Source organism: Hydra vulgaris, chromosome 15 (genome assembly GCF_038396675.1).
Source record: "Hydra vulgaris chromosome 15, alternate assembly HydraT2T_AEP".
Lineage (NCBI taxonomy): Eukaryota > Metazoa > Cnidaria > Hydrozoa > Anthoathecata > Hydridae > Hydra > Hydra vulgaris.
In genome coordinates this window covers 51050029-51070000 of record NC_088934.1, presented here as the reverse complement: position 1 = coordinate 51070000, position 19972 = coordinate 51050029, and the positions used below count along the sequence as shown (strand labels likewise).

General features: G+C 28.4%; 1 protein-coding gene across 1 annotated transcript; it reads right to left on the bottom strand.

Annotated features, from left to right (window-relative positions):
• Positions 1-62: 62 nt before the first annotated feature.
• Positions 63-16513, bottom strand: LOC136092028 (uncharacterized). Its single transcript, XM_065819749.1, has 11 exons — positions 15626-16513; positions 4718-5704; positions 4282-4571; positions 3993-4202; positions 3265-3507; positions 2816-2892; positions 2436-2629; positions 1998-2324; positions 1290-1445; positions 954-1146; positions 63-859 (listed from the first exon to the last, which is right to left on the bottom strand). Exons 1-11 carry the CDS (start codon positions 16511-16513, stop codon positions 540-542), a joined length of 3885 nt encoding a protein of 1294 aa, XP_065675821.1. The 3' UTR covers positions 63-539.
• Positions 16514-19972: the final 3459 nt, after the last annotated feature.

The following is a 19972-nucleotide window of genomic DNA, read 5'->3' as shown; positions in this document are numbered from 1 at the left end:
AATATTGAATATAGTTAACTAAAAAAGACAGTCATCGTTGCTACTGAAGCTAAAAAGACTACTTTTAAAAAGCTAATTTTATTCATAATATTGAGTTTAAATGGTATAGATATATAATTTCTGAATCGAGAATAAATTTCAAGTAAAATAAAATAAAAAACAAAGTTTTGATTTTTTAAAGTTAAACAATGTGCCACCTTAAATTTAAATAAATTTAAAAAAAACATGAGCATCTTTTTTGTTTATTTATACACGGTCTGAGTCGCATGTTCTCAGGAGTAGTCTGATAATATTTAAATTTTTTTAAAACTTTTAATTATTCAAAAAATAAACCAACCGCTCTCCACTAAAAACGAACGCCGTGGCCCATAAGTGCGTTAAAAAAAAAAAATACAATTAGGGTGATATTTATTTACACCCCAGAGCCTAAAACTTATTTTATACTTAGTAATGCTTTTAATATGTTTGTGGCTATGAAAATAGCCGTTTTTAATTGCTCTTCTTTGGAGACTTTCTCAGCGGAGTCAAATGTTAGGTATTTAAGAATTTTTTAAAATAAATTTTCTTTTTTTTACACATGGTTTAAGCTGGATGTTTTCCGGGTTTGTCTTTTGGTAATGGGATTTAAGAATACTTTTTAATTGGATCGTTGGACAAGGAATTGATTGATATATATTTTTCAGTTTATTGAACTCCATGTGTATTGACTCACCGCCTTGTTCGCCATAAAATCCAAATCCCGCTCTCCATTTTTCTAAAAACGGAATAGCATGATGTTCCAGCATATGCAACTTTGGCGAAACTGAGGCCTCGGGCCAATTTTCCCGATAAAATTGCATTAATTCGTTTATCTTCTTTTCTGAACAATTTAAATATTAATGTAATATAAGTTATAAAAAAAATCAGGAATAGCACTAAAGCATATTTTACATTATAAAAATAATAAAACTTACTTAAAATACTTAATTTTTCTGCTGAAATAGTATTTTTGGATGAAAATATGTAATAACATTGAGCAAATTTATCAAAGAGCTGCTTGTATTGTTTGCTAACTTCAATTGACTTTGTATGTATTTTTGTCCCTGAATACCCATTGTCATAAACAAACTTAGGAATAGAGTTGCATAACCGAAGTATTGAAGGTTTCTAAATAGAAATATATTTTAATAGTTAATACTTATTTATTATTAACAAAAAATTATAGTTAATACAAAGTTTTACCCTGTTTATAATAAAATTTATTAAATAAAAGTTAAAAAGTAACAAAAACTTAAAAAGTAAAATATTACTTTTAACATTTTATGCACATGATTTCCAATAAAACTTTTTCCATGATATGCTTGACGTTGAACATTTAGCTGTTGTAATATTGCCTCGATCATTTGTGTGCAAGGTCCCTGACCCTTCTTTAAAAAATATTCTTCAAGAGTATTACATAGATTTGTCTAAAAAGAAACTCGTAAAACACTATGCATATCAAAAATAGAATGACTTTAGGTTTTAGCGCATTGTTAAAAATGATGCGAAGGTTTTAGCGCAAGGGTTAAAAATGACTAAAAGGTTTTTAAAAATTTTTATAGAAATTATACCTTTTTAAATTAAAATAGATTTTTTGCTGCTTATTTTTTGTGATCGCTCAAAACCTCTTACGTCTGGGGCTAAAGCCACTTTTGCTCCCCTCACCACGTCACTGTTATTAACAATTGAGGTTCACATATAACAGCAAACTAAGTATTCCCATAGCTAACATTAGCATTTCAAGTTTGAACTTACTTGAGTGCTTAATAAAATAGGGCATGAGAATTTGAATTTTACGACTTTTAAAGCCCTGATTACACTGAATGTTTTTACTTTATCCATTGGATATAACTTCTGTTAAAATTTAACAAGTGAAATTTATAATATATGGTTTCTTATTTTGAAAAATGTACAGTTTTAAGAATACAAACTTCACTATTAAGAAATTATAACTAATAAACTCTCAATCCAAAAATTACCTTTTTTTCTTTTTCATTGTTAAGTAAGTCAATTTCTTTTAAGTAAAGAGATTGAACATCGTCTACATCATCTGAATTGCTAACTGCAGCTAATAAAATGACATCATTAACCACTTGAATTTGATCATCAATATTAAGAATGTCTATTTGAAGATTCCACAACTGCTTTTGTTTATTTATAAAAACGTCATACTCTTCTGAGCATTTTATGCTGCTTTTTAGAGGTTCAGCAGCCATCATTATGTCCAATTGATGAACTTCTTCTTCAAACATGTTAAAAAAATTTAAATAAATACCAAGAGCCATGTGTAGACTAGGTAAAGACACCTAAAAAATTAAAAATAATTTATATAAAGTATAGTACTTTGATATTATTTTTGAATATCATGCTCATAGTGATTTTTCACTGTCAAAGTAAAAAAAATAATCAAAAATCACTTGGTCTAGTGGTATTTTTAAAATTGGTTCGCTTATCACATTATTGAAATTTTTTGCAATACTCTTTAGTCCTCCATTTTTCATAAACCTTTTATGATCTAAACATAAATCTTCCAATGTGCGATATTTCATCTCAGGGTCAATACATTTCATATCGTTTGCTGTCGCATAACAGAAAAGACAACAATGCCTCCCTCAAGAATAAAATAAACAATATATTGATAAGTAAAAATTAAATTACATTATTTTATATTATTAAACAGGGCCATCATTTTGAATTTTTAGGTAAGATTATTGATAATTGGTTTTGTGATTCAGTTATCTCTCTGATTTTCCTGATAAAGAAAAACCTATTAATTAAAAATTTTAAATAAAAATACCTGAAGCTCCTGAAATACCATAAAGTGCACAAAGAAACTTATAATCACCAAAAATGAATACTCTAATATTTCTATCCCTATAAATAAAACTAAACGTGTTATTCGCAAATGATTGTAATAAATCTATACTCTATAGAAGTGTATAAAGATTATCAAATGAACAATATAAACATTATCAATATATTTTAACTACTATTCACCTTATAAAGATAATCTAAATAAAAATAATCAACAAAATAAATAAAGATCTAAAAAAAAAGGTGTAAATAAAGATAATCAGCTTGTTAAAGTCTTTTTTTTTAAATCTCTGAGTTGCTTTGTAAAAATGCCTTCACTAGTTTTACTAAACATAGCCCAAAAGATACCTAGTTATGAAGGCGATGCAAAACAAAGGGAAAAAAAAAGATTTTATTATACTTTATCGCAAATCGCATTTTAAGAAAACTTACTTATACTTCATTTTTTGTAGATCTTCTATTTCTTTTTCAAATCTTGAAATGGCAACTTTAATATTGATTTGATAATCCTTTGCCTCAAAAATACTAAAAACAATAGTGTTATCTTTGCTGTTTGGGTTTATGGTATTTGCTACTTGGTAAGTCATTTTAAAACTTCCTCCGCCATAATCTCCTCCTATTTTAATCTGTATCTCTTTCTCAGGGAAAAACTCGTGATAATGAAGACTTTTACAACTATAGAAAAGTTATAAAAAATATATATATATTAACAATATATAATACATTAATATTAACAAAAATTGGCTAGTGATGATGAATATACACATTTTAACAACCTTAATACAAAACCCTCACGTATTTTACATCACATTTTGCATTAACTTATCATTATGTTGGGGGTCAAATATGTATTAGTGTTAATATGCTATATTGTCGTACTTCTATTTGTATTTGATTAAAAATAATTTTAATATTATTATTTATATTTGATCAAAAATTATTTTCAGTTCATAAAAAATAATTAAAAAAAAAAAATTGAGATTTATTCAATACTTTATTGAACACAATCAATTTGTATCAGATAAAACACACTACAACTGAATTATGGATCTGATATATCAACAATTGTTGATGACAGCTGGTTTAGAGACCAACTGGCAGTTGCTGCATGTTAAAAACATGAAATTATTTTTTTAAATCATTATTTCAATCCAAATCACCTTTCTAATTGATCAAGATGTTTGAAAATATGTGTTTGCAAATTTTCAATATAACCGTAAGATGCATCTTTAATTTCAAAGGTTCCTTTAATTTCCTTTTCAAATGTAAACGGGGCATTTTCTACAATAAAGTCACACCCAGACAGTTTTTCACTAACTATTCGTTGTGAAGCATGTGATGCTGTTTGTATATCAAAACTCTTCAGCCATCTGTAAAAAATTATTCACAATATTCTATAAAAATAAATAACATTTTTAACTAACTTAAAAACATGCAAAAAATAAGAACCTAGATATATTTTTAAGCTTTTCCCAAGGTATGCAGAGATCTGCTTTCATAGCTACCATCTTAGTTGCACTAATTGTGACTTTAATATTAGAATTAGCCAATATTTTTTCTTTTGTTTCTGATGGAAGTGAAATCAGAAGCTTTGAGGACTGGCTACAAACTGCGTCATTAGATGGACCAGACACAACTTCTATATTTCTTTTGACAATAGCATTTCTTTCTCGTACAGTTGCATTTGATGCCTCATTGCTTGTGACATATGCCTTTGGAATAGATGAAAACAAAACCGGCTAAAAAAAAAAAAAATCTATGAAAAATATTTATTAAATGTTAAATATTTTATTAAATATTATTAATTATTTAATTTACTATTTAACAATTATGAAATATTTAATTTACTATTTAAAAAAATCAATTTTAAAATCAAAAATTTTACTCTAGGTCCTCCACTTTTAAATGAAATTGATTTCCCACCACTTTGTTTCATCTTTTGCTTAAGAATGTGGAGTGTAGCATCTTCAACTATTCTTGGGATATGACTACTAGCTGTTAGATTAAAAATCTCTGAAATGCTATTGTTAAAAGTATACGATGATGGTGACAAACTTGATGAAGATAATGGTGATGACAACAATATTGAGACGGGTTGTGTTAAAGATTTTTTATTGCAGGCGAGCTTATGATGTAAATACACATCGTATTCTTTTACAACATTGAATTTTGTTTTACATATAATACATTGAACAGTCAACATTTGTATAAGTGAATTTGTTTTATTGCTGGTCACGAAGTCTTCAGGCAACACAGATGTATCACATTGTGGGCATAAAGATTCATTAATGTACTTTATTTTAACATTTTCAACTATACAGAAAAAACAAAACAAGTGTTCACATTTTTTTAAAGACACCGGTTGCTTTGGTATTTTACCACACAAATTGCATATGCATAGTTGCAAATAAGGATTGAATTCATTTTTCAAATCACTACTATCTATTTCCATATTGTGTATTGTGAAAATATTTTCTTTTAAAATGCTAAACATAGAAAAAGTCCAAACTCTTTCACCTATTCTAGGATGGCCAATAAACTTTGTTTTATCTCTTATTTGAGATTTTGAAGCATTGAGACCTTGACTCAGTTTTTTTACCTGATGACAAGTATAACAGTCATCACAATGATGTGTCCATTGTGTACACAAAAGCAGAGTGGTTGATGACTTTCTTTTGATTACAATGTTAATTGTTAAGTAGCATTTGTGACAAATGTTTAAAGGGTGAACCCCTTCCACATCTATTAGTTTGATGTGAAAAATATTTTCAATTTTACTTTTTTGGATGGCTCCAATAAGGTATTTTTTTTTTAAAACTAAACAACCACAAACTCTGCAAAGGAGATTGAAATTCTTGATATGCAAATCCATCTAAAATAAGTAAATTTATAAATAAAATATTTTAACACAGCATTAAAATAATATCAAAATACTAATTAGAATTCAATAAACAAATTAAATCAAAATTTAAAATTGTAAAATTAAGTAAAAAATAATTCACTATAACAAAGTTATAAGTGCATACAATAAATTTATTGTATATGTAAAAAAATTGTATTTAAGAACCCCCTTATAGTCAGTAAAAAATGAGTTATATGCAAGCCCAAGCACTATTCTTAACCCTAACCATGACTGTCTAAGAATAAGATTTTGGAGAGGGTATGTTTTTTATATACAATTTAACAGGGTACATTAAATACATGTCTACTGACTTCTTTTATAAAAGAAGTCAGTAGACGTGTATTTAATGTACTTATTAAACTCATTTTTACTGACTATAAAGTGGGTCTTAAATACAAAAATATTAGAATGCTAATAAAAAAATAAAATTTAAAGAAAATATATTAGCTCAATAAAGAAAAAAAATTATATCACAGGTAAAAATTTTAATTTATTACAAACTAATAATAACTCGAAAGATCATAACTTTTGTAAAACTTCTTATTGTTGACCTGTGAAAATGTTAATTTTCAACAACAACAAAAATTGTAACCTGAGATGAATAAAAAGCATCAAAAAGATAAAAGATTCATAAAACTTCTTACAAAATTTCTGTCTAATTTTAACGCTCAAATTTTGAAAAATATCAATTTAAAATGTATAAACAAACAACAGTATGATACCTATAAAAGTAACTTAGTTTTAATCGTAAAATTATACATATGCATATCAATTTTCGTTGATTCTATATAAAAAACGGTACTACTATAAGTATTTTTCCCAAAAATTGTATTACAACAAAGAAACAAAAACAATTTATGCAAATAAATTAGTTGCTAAGAAAAGTTAATTCGGTTTCGAAGGTCCACAGCCATTTTGAAAATTATTCAACTTGCTTTATGCCAACGCGCTTGCGTATAATAACTTGGCGCTTTTTAGTAAAGTTTGAATGACCGTGTAAGAGCATTAATTTATATGTTAATGTGAAAGGTATACCTTTATGTATACTAATATATGTAAAACTTTTTCATTTTTATTTACAGCTTCTTTGATTAAATACGATGAAGCGACTGAAACTATAATTGATGGCATTTTGTCTAACTTCTTAAAATACGCTCTATTTCGAAAAGGTGGCGGAAACGAAATTAGATTGATTGTTATAAATAATCACATATATTTTAATATAGAAATATTTTCTTGTTGTCTACTAATATTTTGTTTTCAGTGTTAATTTAACATTACCAAAAAAACTCAACTATGAAAAAAACCTGAGATTGAGTTGATGTTTTATGTAAAATAAGAAAAGCCGAAAAAGTAACCGATATAATTTTTTTTTTTTGAAATTTTAATGAAAATAAAAATACTGATAATGTGGTGGTAAAAATTGGTATTAATATTAATGTTTAAGTTATTTTTTGGTCTTTAAAATTGTTTGAATGATAATTTATTATTTATTGAGATGTTTTCTTTTTTAATTTTGTTGCCATTATAATCATTAAATATTGTTGCGTGATATTTTATAATATACTTTAAGCTAAACTATTATATTTTATATTATTAATGAACATTTTTGTTCAATATTCCGTATTACTTATATGTAGATATTTATGGTCTAAAGTTCTTTATTATCCTCTAAAAAGTTTCAAATTTGATCAAAGCTCTTCTTTTTTATTTTTTGATGAAAGTATAATGTTAAAAATACCCATTTTTGGTCTGCAAAACTGGTTAACACCTGAAAGTGCAAGGGATTGTAAAAAAATGCTTTATCAAATGCATGCTATTTAACATGAAAAATGACATTATTGACCCCTTTCTAAGCCCCTTAAGTGTAAAAACATGGACGTTAAACCTAAATAAAAACGATAAAAATCCTCTAAGTTCGATGCTAAATCTCCTCTAAAATGCTATTTTTTTATGAAAGTTTTATGTGGCCATCCGTCATCATATCATAATTACTTTTCAATGTTAGAAAAGTTAAATATTTTGATTATTAGTTTATTTTGAAAAAAGTTTGTTTTATATAAATTACATATATAAAAAAATTATCAATAATTATCTAACAGCAGGTCCTTTCTGAACGGGGGAGTATAGGAGTATCCCCCCCCCTCCTTCCAAAGCTTTCATATAAGCATGCATTTGAGTTGGCACATCTGACAAGTTTTGAACTATAGTTGGGAAATTGCAAGTATTGAGGACCCCTTTTTTTATTTGAGTGTGTGTGACTCTAGTTGGCAAAAAATACATACAACACTCCCCACCACATCCATGAGAGGTCACTTTAGGACGGCCCTGTCAAACAGTTATGTTATCTTTTGAAAATTCATAATATTTTAGAAAAATTTTTTGACCTCCATGGATACGAAGGGCAAAGGTGGAAAAATATATTTAAGAACACTAATTTGTACGGCGTTGTAAAAGGTATACCTTAACAAGTCGTTACACTTTTTTTCCATTTATTATATTTTTATCAAATCTTCCCTTTTTGATTTCATTTTAATATATTTTTTTATTTACAGCATCTTCTACTGTATTCAATGGAGCAAAAGAAACCTCGGTTAATAGAATATTATTTGACTTTCTAAAATACGCTCCATTTCAAAAAGGTAATGGAAAAGAGAAGAAATTTGTGTAGATTTTACTCAATTATATGTAAATATATGTAATATTTAAAAATATTTTTTAACAAAACGAGTTTTATCTCTTTCTTTAACCTTACTATTTTAACTGAACTAAACTGAAAAAGTTCGAAATAGTATAATTATAGACTATTAGTAAATTTAATATCCATAATATACCTTATTAATGTAATAAAAATGTACAACAACACTATTGGACATGCATAGTACGTTTTGATGGTGATCAAAGTTTTTATCAACGGTTTCTGTGATTACAAAACGTTTTTTAACAGTCGGTTTCACCTTGATAAATCAACGTTAAAAAAAACTGTCATACTAAACGTTGTTTCAACGTAAATTCAACGTCCTTGTAATGTTTTTTTGCGTCGAATCAACGTTGATATAACGTTTGAACCTTAACGTTGATAAATCAACGTTGAAAAAACTTTCATTTTGAACGTTGAATCAAAGTAAATTCAACGTTAGGTTTCAGCGTTAGTTCAAAGTTATTTCAACGTTGCTTGCCGGCTGGGTTATCTTCCCTGTCCGAAACTACAAAAGACATCAATTTGTTGAGGATGTTGTTATTAAAATAAACAATTTTAGTAAAATAAATGTTATGTTTAATATAAATAAATAAAGAGACACAATCACAAACTAGAAGAAGTTAAGTGTGACTATTAAGCCATTTTGGTGAAAACTTTTTCAATCTTGTTCGTTTAAGTTATTCAAAATATACTTTTAAGTCAATCAAAATTTAAAACTTAATAGATGTTTTTTAAAATCTTAAAAGTTTTAAATTGATATGGAAGAGCCTGAATATTCGTGAAAAACAAAGAAATTTGAACCAGTGTTCGTTATCTTGAGAATAGGAGACACTAGTTTCTCAGAACAATATTGGTGATAGTTCTGTGTAATGTGTAGCAACAGAAAATACAGACAGTTTCTTATAAACCCAGCTTATATATACTTATGTATATATAAGCCGGGTTTATAAGAAACTTATGTTGTAAAAAAAAATTTTACAACAGAAAAATACTTATGTTGTAAAATTTTTTTTTACAACGTAAGTATTTTTAACTAAAAAAGTTAAGTTTAAAAAATCCGAAAAAATATTTTTTACAAAACACCCATAAAACTATTTATTTCTAGCGTGGCTTGCGGTCAAACGCGTACTTTCAAACATCCGTTTGATCATTACTTTAATAGGATTTATTATACTAACATAAATTTTATACTTTGGTGAGAAATAAAGCAAAAGCTCATTTTCGACAAATCGTGATTTACGAGGTCAGCAATTTTTAAAACCTGTTTACACTTAGAGTTTTTGTTTTTCTTAGTGACTGGAAAAAGTATTTTCTAATTTTTAAGGCCGATTTTGCCTGAATTTTTTTTTTTTTAATTTTAAGATATAAAGTTATTGCTTACAACAAGTAAAAGTTAATTAAAGGGAGTGGTCTTAATAAGCTTCGGGTGGGTTGGAAGTTTTTCTAAAAACTAATAAACGTTGTTCCTCTTTTATTAAGGAATTAAATTAAAGTAAATTGTTGTGGTGCAGAATTCGTTTGTTTCAAGTGCAAGTTTGTGCAAATGAGTACCTAGCTTTTTGACCATCGCCGTTTTATCAGCCATTTTAAACATATTAAGATTATTCAAATACGACATTCGTTTAAGTTTATTAATTTCTCGATCTATTCCCTGCATAGTTTCTTGGATTCAGGCTAGCACGGAATCTTTAACTCTCTCTCTCGACAATTCCAAGTCAAACTACACTCTTCTCAATGGTTTACCTCAAATTGTGCTGCTACAATTTCGAATCGAAACCATTACTTCCACATTTATTAGCAAAAAAGTTCTCCATAAAACAGAGGTCTGTTTACTATTGCTAGAAACCATTGTAAAAAAGCTTTGTTTAACGCCAAAACTTTCTATTCTTAGGTCATGAAATCTCGTATTTCATCTTAAAAATTAGGCTTTCGTAACTTTTGGAGAATCTTTAAAAGTATCAGTAATAAGAGAAGATTTGTTATTTCGCCTCTCTTGTATGGTTCAAATTTTGTCACCTCATCTAAAGATAAAGATCCTTACATCAATATCATCTCTTGATTCCAATAGTTGCGCTTTACCTGATATAGCCGACAAACAGGTTGATTTATTACTTGATATGTGTATCACTCCAGCTTCTGTATTTAAAGTGATATCCTGCCTAGACTCTTCTAGAGCTTCAGGTCCGTGCAAGATACCTGTTATAGTCTTGCAGAAGTGTTTTCAGGAGCTGTAGCCTATACTTTCAAAACTATCAAACAAGTGATTATCAGAGTCTTGTTTTCCAGCCTGCTAGAAAGCAGCATCTGTTATCCCTATTCTCAAAAATTCTAGAGAGCAATTAGACTTTTTCCAATCACAAACAAGATTTTTGAATCATTATTAACAAACACCTAATCTCTGATCTTGAATCTCATAACTTACTTTCTGATCAGCAATATAGATTTCGATCATCTCGTTCTACTAGCTTCTAGCTGATTAGCTAACAGTGATTACCGATAGGTCTTATCGTGGATTATGGAGAGGTGGAGAGATAAGGTTATTGCTCTTGACATTTCTAAAGCTTTTGATAAAGTTTAGTATGCTGATCAAAAGCTTGGCCGTAAGCTTTCTACTTACCGTGTATCAGGAACTTTACTTACTATAAGCTTTTTTCCTACGGTTTCTTCTTTCTTCTTACATTTCTAAAGTTTTTGATAAAGTTTAGTATGCTGGTCATAAGCTTTCTTTTACGGTGCATCAGGTAAAATCTTTAAAATTATTGAATCTTTCCTTACTAATCGTAGTATAGAAGTTTTCCTCAATAAACAGCACACTTCTCCATGTTTCGTAACTTCAGGGGTTCCTCACGGTTCAATCCTTGACTTAAACACTTTTTAATTTACCTTAACGATCTTTCAGATATTCTCAAATCTAAGATGACATTGTCCGCTGGTAATACTACCCATTTATTCTTGTCTTGATAAGAAGCCAGCACTCTCTTATTGCTTGGCGGGGTGTTTGAGCTTGAAAAGAAACTCATTTCTGCTACAGGATGGGGCTCACAGTGGCTTTATTTCAGATAAAACCCAATTTTTTTTAGCTAATTGTTATTGCCATAATTTATATGTGTCTCTATTTATGAACGGTAACGTACTTAATGAGTCATCTACCCTTTATCTTCCAGGATTAACTCTTACTTCTATTGGAAAATTAGCATCTGCTAAGATTGCATCTCTTTATTGCTTTCGAAACTTTTATTCTCCGGATTCTATTCTTAATCTCTTTAAATCTCAAATCCATTTATGTATGGGACACTGTTGCCATATCTGTGGCGGATCTTTGATTGAGTTCTTTTCTCTTCTAGACAAGGTGAAAAAACGCATTGTAAACATAGATGGATCTACTCTTGCAGCCAACCTTCAACCACTCTCTCATTGTCGTAATGTTGCTTCTCTTTCTCTTTCCAAAAATACTATAATGGGCATTGCTCTAAAGTGCAAGCTTCTCTTGTGCTATCTAATAAAGATCATTCTTGTGTTACTTATTATTTAATTAAGTCTCACCTTATTTCTGTTTCTGCTTCTAAGTGCTCCGAAAATTCTTATTTGTCTAGTTTTTTTCCTCCAACCTCATTTATTTGGTATTTGCTTCTTTCATCTTGCATTCCTGATTTATGTAATTTGTAATCTTTTAAGCCGTTTGTCAATCGTTATCTTGCTCTATAAACTTAATATTCCAGTAACTTTGAACTCTAATAGTGGTTGCTTGCAGCCTTGTTGGAAGTAAAGATGTTGAAAAAAAAAATTGTGGCTATAGCTGTTTGAGTAAAACAAAGAGATGTTTTTTTGTACTTTATTGTGGGCCAAGATTAAGTTTTATAACATGAGACAAATACATCTCATTATGATGTGTCTGCTCCTCAGCACATCTCCTAGAATCTTTCCTGGACTTAATAAGAGGAATAAAAATGTTTTCTGTCTGGCAGGTTGTCGCTGTCTGTGTGAAATGGAACTTCAAATCTTTGTCTTCTAGTTCTTCTTTGTCTTAACTTTTTTTCTATTTTCTTTTCTACTTCTTTTTTCTTTCTATCTACATTTCTTATATCATTTTTCTCCTGATTCCTTTGCATTTTCTCTTGTGCCTGCATTTTTTCGATACTTAGTTTCTAATGTGCTTTTGCGTTTAATTATATAAGCGATTGTCTGAAATTGAAACATACCAGGCGTGGATGATGCATTTTTTGATGTTTGAGGTACCTTACTTTAAGATATGGAGCAAACTTCATAAATTTATATGCTCATACTTCTACCAAATAAGGATGTTTTGCAAGAAACTGTAACGAATGGTGCCTGGGAACGAAAAAGCTTTAAAATTTTGGCAATATCTGCTCCAAACGTGAGAGCAACAAATTGATAAAACATTTTCCTACTATTCTCAACCAAGTTTGTATTTATCGATAAATTTAAAAATTCAATCTCTTAGCGTTCAACAGTTATAAGATTAGAACGCTAAAATTTTATACTATAAAAATTTAAATATATCGATGAATATAAATTTCGTTGAGAATAGCACTAAAAATGTTGTATCGATTTGTTGCTCTTACGTTTGGGGCAGGTGTAGGTAAAGTTTTAGGGCTTTTTTGTTCCCAGGCTCCATTCATTACAACTTTTTGTAAAACATCCTTATTTGATATAAATATATACATATAAATTTTTGGAGTTTGCTTTATGTCTGGGAGTTAGATATCTTAAACATCAAAAAATGCTGCATCCGCGCCTGCAAACAGTAGGGTAGATTAGGGTAATATGAGCACCATGGTAATATGAGCATACTTAAAGATTTCTTAGATGTAAGCAGTGAAGTTAAAGTTACTATTTGTTTGTTGAATCGACTTTATGTGGTGATTACAGGAATCAGTACAATTAGCGTAAATCTATATGCAGTAATTAGCGGGTATCATCTAATTAAAACGCTGTTAAGCTTTTTGCGTTTTTAAAATAATATCATCACGCATGAATGCATCTGTGGCACGAAATTTTGGCGCTAAAATAATGAAAATAATTTTTTCATAAAGAAAAATATGTTAGCTAAAAATCCAATCCTTTTTGGCTTGAAAAACAATGCATAGAACTATTTTGTTTTGACTTTATTTAAAAATGCCATTTTTGTGTAATATAAGCATGCTCAATTTACCCAGTGATTTTCATTAAAATTATCTAGTTTAAAGTCCTAAAAAAGCAGTGGTTTTAATTGGTTTTTTGAATAAAAATAAAATATAGTAAAACTTTTTAATATTTTAACAATACTAAATATTTTTCTGTAATTTAAATCCAAAATAATTGATTTTTTATCGTTCAAAGGTTTGAATTGAAAAAATAACGAACTAATTTTTTTTTTCTTTTCTTGCGGAAAACATAGTAGTATTGTTTCAACAAAAAATGGCTTAAAATTTGATCTTTTAATGATTAGTTTTGTTAATAACGAATCATTATATTCCAAAAATTAGTTCTAATTGTCAGGTTGGTATTTTTTGACACTGCGAGGGAAAAAGGTTGATCTTTTGTCTTTTGTCTTTAAGTTTAATTTCGCGTTATATAATTTATGGACAATCCCTTATTTCAATATCTTTGTGAAAGTGAGATAATGATCTTCTAATTTTGATCTCTATACATCTATTTTAAAGTTAAATTTAGCGTCACGTACTTTATTGATGACCCTAAGGATATTCGATCAGAAATTTGTTAATAAATATAATAATAGCTTAATTTTTTTCTTTTGCCTATTCAAAGAAAATATTTTGGATTTTGTCCTCAAAGTTAATAGTTTTCAATCAATTTTTAACACTAATTGAATATTGCACTTTTGAATCGTTTAAAGCTCACATGGCTTTAGTTAGTTTATAATAAAATATTTTTTCTGAAATATACTATGTTGAGAATATTCGTTAAAAACTCATATATGCATACACACATATACACATATACACACATATACAAACGTACTTACATTTATGTCAGAAACTAGGGAGATTATTTCAGCTATTTCATTTACCGATTAAAAAAGAAAATACTTTTCAAATTTTTATTGTTGTTTAACAATTGATTCCATAATGACGGGCCTTGGCTAATAATTGAGAATTTTGATACTTGTGATTTTATTTTGCTCAAGTGATAGTTATGACTTGTATTTGACAAAAATACAATACTTTGGTGAAAATGCCGATGGATAAATATCAGAAAGTACTTTTTGACGCAAGTTATTCTTATATTTATAAATAAATACTGATATTTGAATCAAATTAGGCTTTGATTTATTTGGATATACATCTGTTTCATTACAGGAGAAGGGTTTCATAATCTTTTTAAATAGTTAACTGTTTTACATGCGTGGTTTTGTATGCTCTGGAATCTTCTTAATTTAGTTTGGTGTGTGTTAGCTCAATTATTTTTAGCGTAAGAGAAATGGCAATGAACAAGAATGAAGGAAGCATTTTGCGTGATTTATAATCAAGAAAACCCCTAGATATATATAATACACTTGAAGCAGAAAATTTTATTGTCTCATTTTCAATAAGACTAATATGTTTTTTCCATGATTCTCGTCAAATATTACTCCCAAAAACGTTGTATAATTTACTCGATTTTTTCGTTTTTGTTGATTGTCAATTTTGGCAACTTTTACGGAAGATTAAATGATTATCTGATTTTATGGAAGAGAGTAAAACTTATTTTTCACAATTTAATGATAACTTATTAGCTATAAACCATTGGTTAAAGCTTTTTAGTTTAGTGTTTATTGTTTCGACCAATATTAATACATCAGAGCATGGCCTACTGTTATTATACCGTCTGATTTGTTGCATTTTCCGTAAAAAATTAAGAGGCTAATTTTTTTACGGCAAATGTTTATTTTATTAAGATGGTCGAGGAATACTTGAGATTATCATCATTACATTATGCTATTCAATATTTTTCGCTAATTGCTCCCTGTTTCAGTATATACCGATAGCATATGAAATACTGAAATAGGCTTTCAAATAGCTATGTATCTAAATGCTACTAAAACAAACTTACATATTGCAAAGACTACTTACAACTCTTATGAGGAAATAAAAACAAAGGTTTGTAATTTTATATGTATTAAGGATTTGAGAAAAAATCTTTTATTAGCATTAGCTATCAGTTCTTTGTCTTTTTTTAAACTCTTTTACCTGATCTTTTCTTACATAATCTGTAATTTCTTTTTGTAAATTATTATAAAAAATATTAATAACAATTCGAGATCCATTATTAATTCCCCATTCTTGGTGATTCTTGCATGTAAAATCAACACTGCTATAATAAATCTTAAAAATTTCTTCTGCAAAACTTTTAATTGATAAAGAATAACTGCAATGTTTGATTAGAATAGGAGAAATAATATCTAGAATACTAAAAAGATGACAAATAAAATCACACAAGGATTGACTTGGACATATAAGTCCACCTCTGGATAATATTTTCAGATATTCATTATTAAAAATATCTTGCTCTGTAGAAACCATTTTTTGACCACAAGATAGACATTTTATTCTTTTTTTTAATTTTTTAGTAATGTAGCCTGTTATGGTAACAGCAACTTCCATGCTATCTTCAGAAAGCTGACACTCTAATATCTCTAAAGACAACAATGTAATATCTTGCATAATGTTTTCTAATGTAGAGTATTCAAATGTTTGATAAATATTTTCATCCCAGAAATTACTATCTTCCTTTAAAAGACTTCTTACTGCTAAAATCTTTTCACTGTTGCAAACTTCTAAAAGACTTACAAGAAATCGACCACCGCTCATTTGTCTATACTTACTATAGCGTAGCTCCAAAGGATCACTTTGTAACCTGGAAGTAAGAACAAATATATAGCTTTCTTCAAGCAAATCATCAATAAGAGATGCAGTTGCACGTAATGTTGTGATAAGAGCATGAGAAGTTTGTTTGGTTAAAGTAAAATATTCACATGTTGACCAAATTTCAATCCAATTTGTTATTTCTCTATAAAATTTGGGTTTTTTATTTCCTTTTACAGCAGCATTGCCGAGCTGATTGGATGTATTAAACATCTGCTTTGAATTAAGTGTGATAAATAACTTATGAAACAATGATAAAAATTGTGCTGCATCATTTCTTTCAGGATATCAACTTAGTATCGCAGCTGTAGTTGTTTCATTAAAAATTGCTAATGCAGGTTAGCATCTTGTTTATTGTTTCCAGGATAAGTGACCTGATAAATAATTTTCCTCGCTTTTATCAAGTTTCCATTTAATAATTGATCTTTTTTATAAACTTTATGAAACAAATCCCAAGTAATAAAACCAGCTGGAACTTCAACTTTGTCTCTGAAGAAATCAAACGAAAAAGAAGGAAAAACAAACTTTTTTCCATTCAACAAGTTATTCCTAAAATTTTTTATCAAATGGATTATACCATGTAATAGATATGTTTTTAAAACTCCATTATAAGCTGGATAATAAATAAATAGTTTTCCATCTCCAGTATATAATTTATGTAACTCTGAAAATGCATTAACAATGGTAGAATGATTATCTGTAACAATAGCTATTACTTTAAAACCTGATTGGTGCAATGAGGTAATGCACTCATCAATTTCTTTTTTCAACCATGATCCTGTAGTGCAAACTTCAGGTGATGATCTCACAACATAAGGAATAGCTTTTTGAAGCCCTACAATCATAAAAACAACAATACCTTTATAAAGATTACTTTCTAGATCTTCACCAATATATTTCCCACTTTGATATTGGGCTGATTTCTGCAGATACATTTCATCCACAAGAAGCACACAATCACTTGATACACAATGTTTTTGTAACAAAACTGTTATAGCTTTATACGCATTTATATCACCACTTTGGATTTTTCTAAATAAACTAAAAGATGGTAAAGGTAGTTGTTCTAACAATAACTTATAAGACTGCGCTGAAGTGTGACGTAAAATTAGCGCATAACGTATAATGGATGCAGAATATGGAGGTCTGCCTTAAGGAGAATAGTATCTAATTTTATTTAACTCTGTCAAAATTGAATTCATATCATTGGCTTTATTTCTAATATAGACAGGAAAATTTTCTAACATACTACAGTTTATTAATTTGCAATTATGACCACTACGAAACCATTCAGATAAAGAAATATGATAGCCTTTATATGACAATGAAACATAAAGATATTTATTTACAGTTATTGACTCAAAAACAGTTGGCAGGCCTGATTTTTCATCAAAACATAGTTTATAATATACAACACTATCATGAACTTTTTTAAATGTAAAGCCTGGTGGAGAATGTTGTTCTGTCAAAGAATCAAGATTAATTATTTTATCAACACTTTGAAAATCTTCAAACTCATCTTTTCCTAAATATCTCAAAGTTGGTGCTTTTCGGGGCAACTTTGGAACCCTTAGAGTTGACGATCCACTTATTTCATCGGTTTGAATAGTTGGAACTGGAAGAAGATTCCATTTCAAGGTGCATCTTTTTCCGTAATTAACAAATTTTTCATCAAAATGATTCACACAAATAGCTGAATATTTTGATGGAGCCCAATCTTTTCTATTAACAAAGTATATCCATCGTTCTCGCAAATCAAATTCTTCAGGAAAACGAAATGTTGAATTTTTTGGACCATTAGAGTAACCAGTTTTACAGTTTGTAACAACACATTTATTAACCATTTTATTACTAAAACAAATCAAAAAAACGTAACACAGTTATTTTTAAATATAAAGTTTACTTGCATTTATTATTGGAGTCATCTCCACTTAAATAAAATTGCATAAAAAAGCAGTTCGACTATATACAGTAATAATAATACACTGTCTGTGTGTCTATTTCATTATTCCACTGTCTAATGGAATATAATGAAGCAGGCAATCAGTCAGAATACATTCACATAATAATCAGTTCAGAATATATTACAAATTAAATGACTATAAAAGCATAAACCAATGCCTGCAAGCAAATATTTATATAGTAATTGTTACAATATTATAATTCAATATTTTATTCAACACCTTTGTATAATATTCACTGGTAAATAAATAGTTATCATTGTTGTTGTTAATAAACCTTTCATACATAATTCAAAATTTAGAAATAAACCGTAAAAAAACTGGCCTCTTAATTTTATACGGAAAATGCAACAAATCAGGCCGTATAATAACAGTAGGCCATGATCAGAGTTGTTGTAGAATTAAGTTGCATCGTCTGCATACATAATTAACGATATTTTACAAGAAGCAATATTGAGATCTTCTGACTCCTCGAGGACACCAAGCTCTTTTCTATTATAAAGATAACTTTTAACCCACTCATATATAAGGCTTTTAATGCCGTTATGTTTTAACTTTGAAATTAAAATCCCGTGATCAACAGTATTGAACGCCAAAGAGAGATCGATAAATACTCCTAGTACTTGTTTCTCTCTTTAAAAGGAAATAGATACTTTATTGGAAAGTTCTATAAAAGCCTGTTAAGTAGAGCAGTATATATAAAATCCGAATTGATTTTTGTATAAAAGCGTATTTAATGTCATATAATCATAAATTCTATTAAAAATTACCCTTTCAAAAATTTACAAAATGACAGTGAGTAGTGATATAGGATGGTTGTTGCAAACTGAAGAACAATCAAAATTTTTAAAAACTGGTTAAATTTTTGATGATTTTAGTTTATCAGGAAATATACTATTCTCAAATGAAAATGCTTTTAAATAAAACTAGCAGAAAGCAACCTGTAATACGGGTTATGGTCGGTCTTTTACGTAATTTATTTATAGTGGCTGTTTTCCACAATTCAAAGTTGCGAAACATAAACTAATACCCTTTTAGAAAAACGCCTTTAAATTGAAAAAATTAAACTATCTGTCAAAATAACATTAAAAACATGAAGAGGTAAAACTATTTACCAACTATTTAACATTATTTGAGTAATTTACAACTGACATAGGTCAGTTAGTAATTTCTAATATACTTTGAAAAATTCAGATTGGAATTTCTATTTGCATAGTTTCTTTTAAATAAATCTTCTAAATCTTGTGGAAATAATGAAGGTTACGGCAAAAACTACCTTTTCATTGTGGCAACATAAAAAATGTGTTTCATCAGAAAATTTCTTAGCACCTCAATGCTGACAAATATAATTCAAGTTTTCTAAATAATTATTACCTGGAATAGTATTACTTCTTGCTATACAATGCATTCTTTCTTATCTAGCAGCAGTTCTAGCATTTTGTCTATTATTAATTTCATCTCGCCTAAGCCTATTTCTTTCATTTTTGCGACAATTATTTTCAACTCGCCTAACCAAGCTCTCTACATTTGGGTTCGAATTATTTTCTGCTTACTGAGCAGCATTTCTAGCATTTTGTCTATTACTAATTTCATCTCCCCTAAGCCTACCTCTTTCATTTCTGCGACGATTAACTTGCCTATTAACATTTCCATTTTCTAAACCAATATCTTCTTCTAGCCTAATACGATCCATTTAAACTTCACTTTTGAT

What these genes read in the sequence shown, in the direction of transcription:
- LOC136092028 (XM_065819749.1), bottom strand. Translation starts at nt 16,513, where the DNA reads ATGTTTAATACATCCAATCAGCTCGGCAATGCTGCTGTAAAAGGAAAT. An exon ending in CATCTTGATCAATTAGAAAG is followed by an intron (nt 3,508 to 3,992) that starts GTGATTTGGATT and finishes ACTTTTCTATAG; the next exon opens with TTGTAAAAGTCTTCATTATC. An exon ending in TAAAAATACCACTAGACCAA is followed by an intron (nt 2,325 to 2,435) that starts GTGATTTTTGAT and finishes TTAATTTTTTAG; the next exon opens with GTGTCTTTACCTAGTCTACA.